This window comes from Peromyscus californicus, unplaced genomic scaffold (assembly GCF_007827085.1).
Source record: "Peromyscus californicus insignis strain IS unplaced genomic scaffold, ASM782708v3 Scaffold_4__1_contigs__length_199733344, whole genome shotgun sequence".
Classification (NCBI taxonomy): Eukaryota; Metazoa; Chordata; class Mammalia; order Rodentia; family Cricetidae; genus Peromyscus; species Peromyscus californicus.
In genome coordinates this window covers 59,719,988-59,733,548 of record NW_026294562.1, presented here as the reverse complement: position 1 = coordinate 59,733,548, position 13,561 = coordinate 59,719,988, and the positions used below count along the sequence as shown (strand labels likewise).

Here is a 13,561-nt window from a genome sequence, read left to right as displayed (position 1 = left end):
GCCAGACGACAGCTTGCAGAAATCAGTTCTCTGCTTTTACCAAGTGGGGCCCCAGGGGACTGCGGTGGTCAAGCTTGGCAACAAGCACCTATTTCCACAGAGCTCTCACTTCTTCCCCTCCCCCAGCCTCCTCCTCCTGTCTTCTTTTTCTGTTGGTGCCAGGGATAGAACCCAGGAACTTGCACGTGCTGAGCAAGCACTCTACCCCTGAGCATATCTCCACTTCCCTTCTCTTCCCCAACCCCAAATTACCCTCTTCACCCCTCTTCCTCCCTCATTTATGCACAGGGCTCTGGCCTTGAAGCAAAGCACCATCAAAACCAATCTGAGTATCTAAGGGCAGCTCCTGAACTGAGTAATATAACCCAGGAATTCGAAAAAGCAAAGCCCAAATTCCCTGACCCTTTGGGGTATCATAAACCAAAAAAACAAAACAAAACAAACAAACAAACAAACAAAAACAGTCTGTGAGAGCAATAACCATGAATAGGAAGACAGGATACAGACCTCTAGCCAGAGACCAGAAAATGGGCACTGCCTATTGTAACCTCTAGCCAAGCCCCTGCCCACCTCACCATGTATCACAGCTCCCCACACATAGGTACCTAATGGCCTCTAGACTATCAGGAGCATCCAGTTCCTGTGAACTGTGACTTTCTTTTCTTTTTAAATGGTTCTGGGGTTTGAACCTAGGGCCTTGCACATGCTAGGTGAGTGCTCTACCACTGGGCTATTTCCCCAGCCACCCTGTGCACTGTGACCAAACACCAGACACTTTGCTGTTTATGCAAAGCTGAAAGGTATTTTTTTTAACACTTTAGAGACTGCAAGTCCAGTCCTATAGTTTAGCAACTGTCATGGGCTGTTCTCTGCTTCCAAGATGGTGGCTGGCACAAGGGATATGAGGGTGTTTGGGGTTTCATAATGGAATCACCTCTCCTAAGCCTTGACACTCAACATTATAATGAAGGCCTCCTGGACTCTGAGGCACCTTCACACCCAGTCCTGGGTGTCAGCAGCTTCACCTTGGCCTCTCAGGTTACATTCACTGTCTTTAAGGTTAAGGCCTTGTCGTCCAAACTTTGGACTTCAAGACTGAAGGTGAAATACTGGGGTCAAAAGATAAATCCCCATGATGGCCATGAGGCCATCAACATGAAAGACCCCCAAAGCCTAGGAAACAGGGTTGGGACTCCCTTCTACTTCGACAGACCAAGAAGTATCTCCCAGGCCTCACACCAGACAAGGCTTGGGATGGGATTGACATCATAGGAACCTTGGCATCTAGACAGATGGGAGCCTTTTGGGGGACTAAGTGAAGACCAGAGAAGGTTTACTACATCTTGAGGTCATTGCTGCTGGACTCTCGATCACATGCTCTTCATCAGAAAGGGACAACTGAGGCCCACAAAAGGAAACAGGCTTCTTGTCTGCCTTCTTCATGATCACGAAGCCAGAGCTGACAGAAAGGCAAGGTGAGTCAGACCTTGGCAAGAAGAGGAGGTACAGAACAAGAAGAGCCCAGCATGGCCACAGCCTCCTGCTGCCCAAAGCCAGGCTGGATCCACCACACCCAAGGTGAGCTGGACAGCTACAAGCCCAATTCACATAGATACTGATCAAGGAGCTTAGCAAGCCCTAAACACCCAGACAGGAGCCAACCATCTTAACCCAAGGCCCTGCTCACAGTCCCCACCACCACAGATGTGGCCCTAGGGCAGCTCCCTGGGACAATGAAATGGGTAGTTTCAAGGGAAAGAACAAAATGTTATTTTTTTCAAAATTATTTATTTGCTTATTTGTTTGTTTGTTTGTTTGTTTGTTTGTTTTTATTTAGAGACAAGGCGTTGTGTAGCCCAGCCTGGCCTTGAACTCACTATGTAATAGAAGATGACCTTAAATTCCTGATCCTCCTGCCTCTATCTCTCGGCCTTTGCCATCATGCGTAGCTCAGAAAAGATGATTTCTAACTACATATAAACCCTTATGGTCCCAAAGGACAGCTCATGGTGGCTGAGGACCCCAGTCTGGTTTTCAGCTGATGAGTTCCTCAGCTTGCCAGGGTCCTTCAACCATTAGTGTCCCTATGTGTCACTCTCTTTTTAGCTCCTATTGGTCACCAAAAATAGATCAGTGTCTCAGCTCAACAGAGCAGCAGCATAGGGACCAGTCAGGGCTCGAGGGCAAATATACATGGATGCCCTCCTCCAGTGGGGAACCACCCATCTGGGAAGCAGGACACTGGACACACGGTGGTACTGAGTACAAAATTACCCAGCATCTCCTAAGACTTGGCCAGAGAGTAGCCAACCACAGGGCCTTACGGAGAACAACCAGTGCTAGACAGGCGACACTGATGATGGTTCCTGGATTGGCATCGCTAAGGAAGGCTCCTCAAAGCGAAGAAGAAGATTCGCCTGCGGGACAAGGCCAGTTGCGGGCACAAACCCGGTGGGCATCTGCAGGAAGCAAGGCCTGGGATTAGTTTACTGCCCTGCAGAGAAAACAAAAAGGAAATGGAAACAAACTTAAGAAGAGTAAAATGTAACCTCTGTTGAAAGGTGGAGGGGAGCTCTCTGTTAGTTTGTTGTTAGATTACTTATTACTGGCCCTGTTTGCAAAGTTCCCTAAGAATCTTTCAGGAAGTCTAAGCAACACTATTACAAGTTGCTGAGTAAATTCAATATCAGATACAAAGTTAAAAAAAAAAAGACACTTTAGTGCCCAGATGATTTTGCAGCCTACCATGACAACCTGAGTTCCATGCCTGAGACCCACATCGTGGAAGGAGAGGCCTGACTCTCCCAAGTGTCCTCTGACCTACACACACACACACACACACACACACACACACACACACACACACACACACACACACGATAAATGCAAGACCCAAGAGATTCAAGGCTCATTGGGTAAAGGCAACTGCCACTAAGCATGATGACCTGAATCCACATGGTGGAAGAAAAGGACCAACTCTCACAAGTTGCCTCTGACTTCCACATGTGTGTGCACATACATACATACATACAAAAAAATTAAATTTAATAAAATAAATAAATGCAAAAATCAAATTTAAAAACAAATTAGATGTGTGTGTATGAAAATATATACAAGGGCTATATGATAGGGTACATTCACACACCCATATGCATTATGTATATACATATACACACACAACACAGGAACAAAGGCAGAAAGGGCTGCTAGTGGGTGTCTTGGCTAAGTGTTTTGGTGGTGCTGTCTCAGTGGCTCCAGGATACAGTGTCCTTGCTCCTGCCTACATGCACATTTTCCTGATGTGGCGTGCAGAAAGCCATTTGGGCGTTTCAAACAAAAGAATTTTTTTTTCTTTTATGACAGAGGGTCTCATGTAACCCAGGCTGCTATGCAGCAAAGATAACTTTCAATGTCTGATCCTCCTGTCTCCCCTTCTGAGAGCTGAGATCCCAGGCATGAATCATCAAAGCCTGTTATGTGGTGCTAGGCATGGAATCCAGGGCTTCCTGTATGCCAGGCAAACGTACAACCGACTGAGCAGCATCCCCAGCCCCAGGAAGTTTGTTTTTATAATCACATCGTACTTCTTGGATTTCTCTAAGGAGCCATTGTTGGCATTCATTAAAGACTGTGCATATTTAACATACTACATGAGTTCTCTATTTACTCGTTGCTGACTCTTACTGCTTTCTAAATTTGCTCTATTTTCATTTTTTTTCTTTTTCAGGTGTGGTGTACGTGTGTGTGTGCACATATGTGATAAGCATGTATTTGCACACACATGTATGATGTACATGAGTGTGTCCTCATGTGTGTGGCATGCATATATTTCAAATGTGTGGATGCACACTTGTATGCATATGTATATGGATAACTGAAGTTGACTTTGAGAGTTTTTGATTTCTCTCCATCTTATTCACTGAGGCAAAGTCTCTGAGCTGAACCCAGAGCTCACTGATGTGGCTAGTCTGACTAGCCGGCTTGCTCCAGGGATTCCCTGTCTCTGTATTCTAAGTGCTGGCACTGGAAGCAAGCCATCGTGCCCACCTGGCACTTACATAGACTCTGGGAATCGGAAGTCCTCCTGTCCATGCTTATGTGACAAACACATTAGTCACTGAACCATTCCTAGCCCTAATTTATGTTTCTGAAAATTTCATACATGTATATATTTTGATCATATCCATTCCCATTACCTTCCATTGCCCCCCGCCAAGCTGAACTCAAGAAGTTTTCGATATTTTTTTGTTTGTTTACTGCTGAGTATTTTTGCTCAGGTGGAAAAAAAATATTTGCTTTTGTTTGAAAGGCAGATGGCAATTATGCCCTGAAGTCAACCCCACACCAAGGGTTGTTCTAGCCATGATGGCTGCAGATTCAGGAACAGAGGAGTAGACTCTGCCTCCTGCTTCTTGAATCTGGAGGTCTCTGTGCTGAGACTCACATGCAGCAGAGGTGACAAGGTGCCACTTCTAGGGCCAGGACTAAGAGGTTGCTCAAGTTCTGCCTAGGTCGCCCCAAACACTAACGCATGGTCTCTGACATGCATATGGGGAAGATGCACAGACAGGTCTGAGGATGAGACTAAGTGCAAGGAACGGGGGACCTGCTGGCATTTCCTTCCTGGATGAGGTAGGGGGTGAGCTGTGTTGGATGTTGATGTCAACCTCTGGTACATCACCCTCACTGCTGCCCCACAAAGCACAGCCCTCCCTAGACCCCCAACTTATAACCACATAGCACTGGATGGTTCTTGACTTGGCAAAAAACTTGGGACAAGTATTAGCTACAGAAGAGAAAATGTCAATTGTGATCCGTACCTGACTCCATGCCATTGGTAATGTGTGGTGGAGATAGAGCCATGGGGGGAGCTGGACAGCATAGGAATTGAGCCAATGCTGAAGCCACATGGACAGAGGAGAAAGATCATTCCCAGAGCTTCTAAGGACAGTAAAGATCAAAGCATTTCTTCCCAAGTCCATAAGGTTTACTGAGCGTTTGTACTTCCCCTTTGTACCCCAGGGCTTATCTACATCACATATCCCAAGACACTCAGTATCTCTACAGCTGGATTTGGTAATGTCAGAAACTGTCTATGACTCTCAGGAGTCTGTGAATCATTTCTGGACACATTCCCATGTGTATTAGTTCATATTCTGTTACTATAACAAATTATATGAAACTGGATACTCTATAAAATGAAAAGATTTGCTTAGCTCACAGTTCTGTAGGTTTGAGGAGACAACACCAGGATCTGCAAGTTTCTGGTGAGAACTTCATGGCTGGTACATAGGAGAGGACAAATTACATCACAAAATGGGAAGCCAGAGAAAGACTGAGGATCCCGCCATCCTTTCCAAGGGTATGCCCCCAGTCTACTAAGGACCTCCAACTATCTCCTCCATCAATTCACACCAACATTTTGGGGACAGAGCTTCCCTCTCATGAGCCCTTGGGGGATACACTCAAACATACTGTACAAAACATATCACCAAGCCTCCAGAATGACAATACAGTGTCACCAGGCTCCTGGTGTCTTTCCTCCAGATGGTGAGCTGGGAAGTGTATTGTCAACTTGGTTTTCACTATGCTGCATAACAAACATACCCCACACCCTCAGTGGCTGACAGAAAGCAAGGCGCTTTCTCACTCTCTATGACAACCAGACTTGGGGGCTGTGGCTGAACTCTGCTCTGACTTCTGGGAAGGAGCAGCCAGATTCAGATCTTGCCAGTCCCAAGGTAGAGACAAAATGGCAGAACACTGGCACAGGCAGGCTCATTTCAGAAGCAACACAGGACAGTCATACTTCACTAGGCAGCGATAGTCACCTGTGCAGTCTCATAGAACACAGTAGAGGCAGACTCGCCTGTAAGGAAGGGCAGCAGATATCTTGGCAATGATGCAAGGGACCTCACAGCCAGTTAGAGGATGGGCCACAGCTCTGGTTCTTCATCCTGGGCCAGGTCAAAGAAGATGATGAGCTGAGACAAAGTGGAGACCATCAGTGTCAATTTTTAATTGTGCTCTGTTGTGATTGTGCACAGCTAAAAGGGTTTCTGTCATCCCCCCCTCCTTTTTTTGAGATAGGGTCCCCACTTGCAACTCAGACTGACCTGGAACTCTCCAGCCACCAGACATGAGCCACATACAACTGATTCTAGGTTTGATTGTTTTTCTTTTGGTACTAAAGATTAAATATAGGGGTTTTGTTTTGTTTTGGGGGGGTTGTTTTGGGGCATCATATTCGGCCTAGGATGGCCTTAAACTCATGACAATCCTCCTACCTCAGCCTCCCAAGTGTAGGGTGACAGGGGTGGACCATATCCTCAACTTACTTTTTTTGGTTTTTCTATTTATTTGTTTATTGAGACAGATTTCATGTAGCTCAGGCTACCCTCTGTCCTCAAACTCACTATATAACTGAGGATAACCTTGAACTTCTGATCCTCCTGCTGGCACCTCCTGAGTACTGGGATTACAGCTGTGCACAACTGCACCCAGTTTATGCAGTGCTGGGGATCAAACCCAGGGCTTCATAAATGATAAGCAAGCTCTCTAACATCTAAGTCACATCCCCATTTCAGATTTTCTTTCTTTTCTTAATTGTAATACATTATTTATTCATTCATGTGTTCATTTATTTGTTTGTTTATTTATTTATTTATTGTGTGCGCGTGTGCGCACACACACACACATAGTACACACAGTACAACTTGTAGGAGTTGGTTTTTGCTTTCCACCATGTGGATCCCAGGGATCAAACTCGGGCCATCAGCTGTGGCACCGGGTGCCTGTAGCTGGAGAGCTTTTCTCTCCGGTCCCTCCAAGTCCCGGAGCCCACTTATAAAATAAACACAAAGACGCTTACATTATTTAAACTGCTTGGCCATTAGCTCAGGCCTATCATTGTCTAGCTCTTACTTGCTGAGTCATTTTCAAAGCCTGGTTTCTGTTCTGATTCACCTGAATTGGTTGGTGGTAGATGTGGTGCAGAGGAGAAGCCCTGGAAACCAGTCCAGTCCTCAACAGGAACTCTCTCACTGCTGCTGGGATCAGAACACTGCAGCCCCTGGGGAGGTTTGGTGGCTTCTCTCAAAACCAAACAGGCTCCTCCCACAGGACGCACCAGCTGAACTCCTTGGTGTTTGCCCTAGTGAACTAAAAACTTGGATTGACACAGATGTTTTCAGAGACTTGAGTTAAACTTGCCCAAATTGAAAGCAGCCATGATGCCCTTCAGGGGATGGTGGGATAAACTAGTGTAGAGCACCCTACAGCTACTATAATTGTGTGCTAAAAAGAAAGAGAAGCCATGGGAAGGCCACGGAAGCCTTTTCGCCTAGTCTAAAAAGGCTCCACACAGTGATTCTGAAAGAGCAAAACTATAGCAGCTGAAAAGATCAGGGTTGCTGGGGGTGGAGGCAGAGGGCAGATGGATCCCACTCTTTGAATCTTCGATAGTGAACACAGGACATCACACATTTGTCTAAACCCACAGATAGGACAACCCACCAAAAGTGAGTCCCCATGTAAATCGTGAACTTTCATTAAAAAAACAATGTGTCAAAAACAAACACAAAAAGCAGGAGACCAAATCAGTGCTGTTGACCCTGGGGACCAGTCAGGCTATGCACTGGCCAGTTCTCTCCTATGCTGAACCAGCAGTGGTACTGGGCAAGCTAACTTGCCTCTCAAAACCTCACTCCATACATACAGCTGTGACATGGGTGCTCATACCTCACCACAGGGCTGTTGAGATAATGAACATGCTCCAAGGCTCTCATGGCCTGGATTGCAACTTACATCTCAAAGCAGAGAGCTTGGTCCTTTCCCTTCCCTCATTCTGACAACCTGCTCCCACCCCACACTTCACATCAACCCTAGAAACCTCAGGCCTTCCAGCTAAATACAGCTCATAGCAGTCCCTAACCCTGCCCCCAGCTACTCTAACTCCCTATTCCGGGAATACCCCAGGGCCTCAGGGCCTAGACACGGCAAGTTTCCTCTGCTGATCCCACTGATCTTGTGCAGTCAGCATGCACTGGCCGCTAGAAACCCAACTGTGCCCTGTTTTAAGTAAAGATTGGGTGTTGCTCAGCAGTCTCCAACACTGGTCTCAGTGTACTGTGGCTCACTGGGTTTATCTCTGCCTCCCACACAGAGGGTCTTAGGGAGCCTGGAAGTGCCAGCTTTCTTCTTCCTGAGTTCTCTGGCATCTCTCATTCCTTTGGAATATGAGCCACCCAGCCTTTACAGCACAGCACCCTCCTGTCGTGTCTGCCTTCTTGCTGGCTCTCCTGCCCTCTGCTAGTGGTGGCTTCCTTTGCTTCCATTCCTCACTGCCTTGCCCCAAATCCAACCTGCACCCTGTCGATCAGGCTCAAGAGACCAGGGCAGAAGGAGGCCCACCAGTCACACCCCAGAGCGCACACTCACCCTCAATAACATAACCCATATGGTGGTAGCCCAAGTTCCACCAAGGCCCCAGGCAGTCCCTGAGAGCCTGACGGCCCAGGGTCTCCTCTTTCTCCTCCTCCTCCTCTGCTCCAGCACACCCTTCTTCCCTTTCCTCCCTCATGATCCAGTCTATTCTGCTGAGGGGTCTTGGATCACCCCTATTTAGGTACTCACCCACCCTTCCCAGGGTGACCCCCCTACCATCATGTGTCATTACCACTTGGGTGGTTAGTACAACAGACCTAGCAAGCGCCCTTCCATCTGGGCACAGGACAGGACAGTACCAGCGACATCCTGCATGCCCAGGGCAGCAGCCATAGGACATCAGACATTTCCCAGCTCAAATAGAGAAACTCACTCCCAAGGTCAAGAAGGCCTGGCTGGGACTACATGGGCTCCGAGTCACATGTGTGATGTTGCTTCCTAGGCCAGGCATCTTCCGGCTTCTGCTACAGACACTGCTGCACGCAAGAAATGATGGATGCTTTTGAGGAAGCCCCCCACCAAGTGTCATAGAATGTGGGGTTGCAGGTGGGCCCTAGGGTTGGTGTTTGTGAGAATCATAGCAGGGAACTGAGGTCTAGCCAATCTGCACATGGAGGCCTCTCTGCACTGTGGGCATGCCACATAGTCATGCAGGTCCTTGAGTCCCCATGGCTACCTGCCAGGCTTCTGGACCAGTGCTCTCCTAATGGTGAGGACCTAACCCACACCTCTGCTGCCCAGCACCCCAAGTACCATGGCCACCCTCAAGTCATGGAGAAAAGGGCTGCTCTGGCACACAGGTAAATGCTGGGAGTTTCCCCTCCACCGATAGGAGCACCTAGGAGCCTGCAAGCAGCTTTCCTTGCTGGGATCTAGTTCCTGAGTCACCAACAAGCCGAGGGGCTGCTGCAGTCAGCAGGGCCTACCCTCTCACTGAGGTCTGCCCTCTCATTGGGGTGGGCACATTTCTCAGAATCTGACCACAGCTAGACCTCTAAGGTATTCAGGAGAGGTTCTGTTAATGATACACCCCCACACATCTCTAAAATCTTGGTCAGGTCTTTACAGTCTGATACTGTCCACGAGTTCTCTCTCGGCCCAAGGAACTTTGCAAGGATTTCATGGGCTAATCTGTTTAATGTCACCTTTGCTTTTGAAATCCATCACTTTCATAGGTTTATAGACCAGGTATAAAGGACCCTTCCCTTTTTTTTTACTAAAAGGGGGCTCTTTGGAACCAGTGGGCTGTTGGAAACAGGGTATGGGATGTAGGAGGCATAGCTCTGAATTCTTCCACAGAAGTTGGGTCAGAGCCCATCCCCACCCCACCCCACCTGCTCACAGACACCCCACCCTGTGTTCTACTCTAGTGTTTGTTCCTCACCCCCCTCCCCGCTCCCTACCAAGCCATCACACTGCCCGCTCTTGGAGATGCTCAGCCTTATGGACCTAGGGACCGTGGAGCTTTCAGGGCCTCCACTGTGTTCAGCACATGGAGAACTCCTACAGATACGTGTGAACTGTGTGTGTTGTACTAAGTCCTGCAAGTCCCCATCAGGGCCCGGCGGAGTTAGGAGAAAAGCTGAGAGTCTGTTGTGGACAGACACTTGTTTCCCAAACCTCTGAGTAGCAGGTCAGTATGCCCGCTGAAAGCCACCCCCCACCTCCTTGTAAGCAGCCCACACCCTGTCAAGTGGTGAATATGCTTAGTTGACTCCCCTCTTCGCCCCAGCCCCCACCCACCATGTTCAGTTACCCCAGCTCTGGGACTACAAAGGTGTAAAAAGACAAACAGACGAAATATAATTTTTGTTGGGCCTCTTTATTTAGAACCTGGCAGACAAGGAGCCCTGGGCAGTTGGTATGGGCATCACAGGAACCATTTCGACAGTCTGGTCACCAAGTTTAAGAACAATCTAATAAAGCAGGGGGGAGACTGTAAGCTAACTGGAGATGAACGTGTGGGGGCTTTTAAACATCAACCATTTCCCTAGAGTCTAATATAAAAGTAGATTTACATTTGTGGGGTAATCTGAAGCTGGTGATTTCTAGTGCCTTTGGTAATAATCAATAACCCAGAAGTTGCGTGGCAGAGAGATCCACGCATGGATAAATACAAATATTAAGTTAGCATAATTTTTTTAACTTTTTGTACAAATATACATTTTTCCTTTTCTCATCTTTTTCCTTCGTTCTACATTTTCTAGTTTCTCTTTTTTTTTTTTGCACTGAGAGCGAGTAGAGATTAGACATTTTACATAAATGATTTAAAGCTTTACACCTTGGGACCAGCGTACTCCTTGCACATGGTACAGAGTGTTCTCAATACATTGCACAGTTTTCAGATTTCCACAAAACCGTGGGCTGCTTTGCGCAGCCATCTCCGGTTCCTGCTACATAAACGAAAGGTCCCAGCGAAGCCCAGAGTTCTTCCACCGTCCGCTGCCCAGATGCCCAGCAAGTTCTCTCTGGCCGTTAGGCTCTAAACTGCGAGGAAAAGGACTCAGGTGAGCAGGCATGGCGGGAACCCCCCGGGGGCGGCCCCTCCGCGACCCCCGGGGGACACCAGACTCACCTAACTCATCGCAGACGCTTGCGCGGGGTCTGCTCCACCGCGCCCACCCCAGGAGCCACGTTAGGAGAGGGACACCCAGCAGGGACGTCGTTCGACGCCTTGTTCTCCTGCGAAGTTCTCTTGCGCTTGGCGAAGAAGTCTGCGGGCGACAGCGCACGCCGGTCAGGGCGGGGCCGGCCCGGAGACCCGCGAGGGGGCCCGCGGAGTGCGCAGGGCGCGGGGCCGGGGTGGGGGCGCCATCCCCGCCCGCGCCGAGGTCCGCGGCGGGTCAGCTTTGTTTACGTCGCCGCGCAATGTGCTGTGTAAGCATTTCCCCTTGTCCCGCGGCCAAGCCCCCCGGGGCTGCCGCCGCACTTAACCCCCTCCTCGCCGCACACACGGCGCCCTAAGGGCTCCCGCGGCCCCAGCCAAAGACCGCGATCCAAGTGGGTCGCGGCCAGGCTCACCCTCCCATTGCACGCTCGGGAGCCTTCATGATGCACCCCCACCAGTAGGAGAGGGGTGCGGGCGCAACCGCGCCCTAAGCGCCGCGGGCCCTTTAATGCCACGGGAGGAGGCGGGGACCGGGCGAGGCCCCCGAGGGCGAGGGAGAGCCCGGCCGGCCGGACAAAGCGAGGCCGGGCCGGGGCGGGGCCGTGCGGGGCTCACCGGAGATGAGAGGCCCCGACAGCTTCTTGATCGCACCGTTCGCAGTGGCCGCAGCAGTCCCTGCCGCGGGACGTCCTGGAATCCCCGAGAGAGGCTGCTCCTTCAGCTCCCGGCCGCGCGGCTCCTGGTTCGCGTCCTGCTCCTCGACCGGCTCCGCGCCCTGCTCCTCGACCGGCTCCTCCTCGTCCTGCTCCTCGACCGGCTCCGCGCCCTGCTCCTCGACCGGCTCCTCGTCCTTCTCCTCGATTGGCTCCGCGACCTGCTCCTCGCCCTGCTCAGAGCCCGACTTAGCACCCGGCTCCTCGCCCAGCTCAGGGACCTGCTCAGCACCCGGCTCCTCTCCCTGCTCAGGGACCTGCTCAGAGACCTGCTCAGGGACCTGTTCCTCGCCGTCCTGGGGCGCCACGTCCGGGTTCGCGTCCGGGATCGGGTCCGGAGTCGGGTCCGAGGTCGCGTCCGGGGTCGCATCTGGAATCTGGTCTGAGGCTGGATCTGCGGCCGGGGCCGGGGTCGCGGGTGGGGTGGGCTCCGCGACCACGGCCGAGGCTGGGGCGCTGGGCGGCAGCTCAGGCTCCTCCTCTAGGCCGTCGGGGGCCTCGCCAGCCGGCGGCCCAGAACGCGGGATGACAGCCACGGCCACCGGGGGAGGCCGGGGCCCCAGCACCAGGCGACAGCGCCCCACCTGCACGGTCTCGCGGTAGAAGGCGGGCACAGACTCGCTGTCCACCTCCATCCACTGCAGACGACCAGGGCCTCGAAGAGGCACATCCTGCTGGAAGTTGAAGTCCCAGCGGTTCTGGTCCTCGGCATTCAGCTCCGCCAGGCGCATCCGCAGCTCGCGGCCCAGCTCCTCGTGGTCCACAGGCCCGAAGAGGCTGCGGCAGGCGCTGCTGCGCGCTATCGCTGGGAAGCTGTCGCTGGAAGCCAAGCGTTCCATCGCTGTTCTGCTGCGGAGGTACACGTCGGACATGCCCATGGTCGAAGGCTGTGCAAACGCGGGCGGCGAGAAAGAAGGGAGCGGGAGGAGAAGGAAGAGGGGAGAGGAGGAGGGCGGAGGCTGGGCTTGGGTGAGACCCCTTGCACAGCCCGCGTCCGCCTCTGCCTAGGGACGCGGCGGCTACCTGGCTGATTGGTGGCGGAAGGCTCCTAGGTCTCGATCGCTTGTCCTGTCCAGCTTGGACCGCGCCCCCTCGGAGCTTGACTGCCTGTTCGTTTGCTCTCAGTCGGGCCTATTCGGCACCCCTCGAGCACAGCGCACTCGGCCTGTGAAACGCCCAGCCCGCTGCGCCCCTTTATATGCGCTGGCCCCACCCCCGCGCGCGCGGGCCTCCTCACGATTAGCATAATGTAGTATTTTCAGTTTCAACAACACCGCGGCGATTGGCCGACGCACCCCGCCCCGCCCACAGAGGCCCGGCCCCCTAGAGTCGCTCATTGGCTGCGCGCACACACCCCCGGGGCCGGGCGGGGCCGGCGACGGGCGTGCGCTGATTGGCGGCCGCGCAGCGAGCGGGCTGCGCGGGACAGGGGGCGGGGCTCGAGTTAAAGAGCTCTGCGGGCGGTAACGTGACACCGCGACGCCCCTCCCCCTCGCCCCATTTCCCCCCCCTCCCGCCCCCCGCGGGCTCCTTTGTCTGCAGGCGGGGGCTTGCGCAGCCGCGACGCGCGCGCGCCCCCTCGGACCCTGGAGTTGGGCACAGCCCCTCGGCGATTCCGGCGTCGGTGCAGGTCCTTCGAACTCCACCGCCTGTGCTCTCACTAGGGCTGCGCCAGCTGATAGGGCTTTAACCCACCACTACTAACTGGGTCCTGGCCCTAGCAGGACCATGGCTGGAACCACTCTCTGCACCCAGGCCGGTGTCCCTGCCTTCGGGGCGTCTGCACACCTGCTGG

The 13,561-nt window shown here is 52.0% G+C and overlaps 1 protein-coding gene across 6 annotated transcripts; it reads right to left on the bottom strand.

The window, feature by feature from the left end:
• Positions 1 to 10,248: 10,248 nt before the first annotated feature.
• Positions 10,249 to 12,999, bottom strand: Cdkn1c (cyclin dependent kinase inhibitor 1C). Of its 6 annotated transcripts, none has more exons than XM_052762032.1 (4): positions 12,790 to 12,988; positions 11,669 to 12,653; positions 11,021 to 11,159; positions 10,249 to 10,932 (listed from the first exon to the last, which is right to left on the bottom strand). In XM_052762032.1, exons 2-3 carry the CDS (start codon positions 12,642 to 12,644, stop codon positions 11,026 to 11,028), a joined length of 1,110 nt encoding a protein of 369 aa, XP_052617992.1. In that variant the 5' UTR covers positions 12,645 to 12,653; positions 12,790 to 12,988; the 3' UTR covers positions 10,249 to 10,932; positions 11,021 to 11,025. The 6 variants fall into 6 exon arrangements, with proteins under 6 accessions (XP_052617992.1, XP_052617997.1, XP_052617996.1 ...); XM_052762037.1 differs by having other exon boundaries at positions 11,669 to 12,612; positions 12,790 to 12,985; XM_052762036.1 differs by having other exon boundaries at positions 11,669 to 12,615; positions 12,790 to 12,984.
• Between the last annotated feature and the right edge of the window lie 562 nt (positions 13,000 to 13,561).

Excerpts from the sequence above, each read along its gene's own strand:
- Cdkn1c (XM_052762034.1), bottom strand. The coding sequence starts at position 12,644 with ATGGGCATGTCCGACGTGTACCTCCGCAGCAGAACAGCGATGGAACGC. Across the intron at positions 11,160-11,668 it reads GTCGGGGCCTCTCATCTCCG|ACTTCTTCGCCAAGCGCAAG; the intron begins GTGAGCCCCGCA and ends TGTCGCCCGCAG.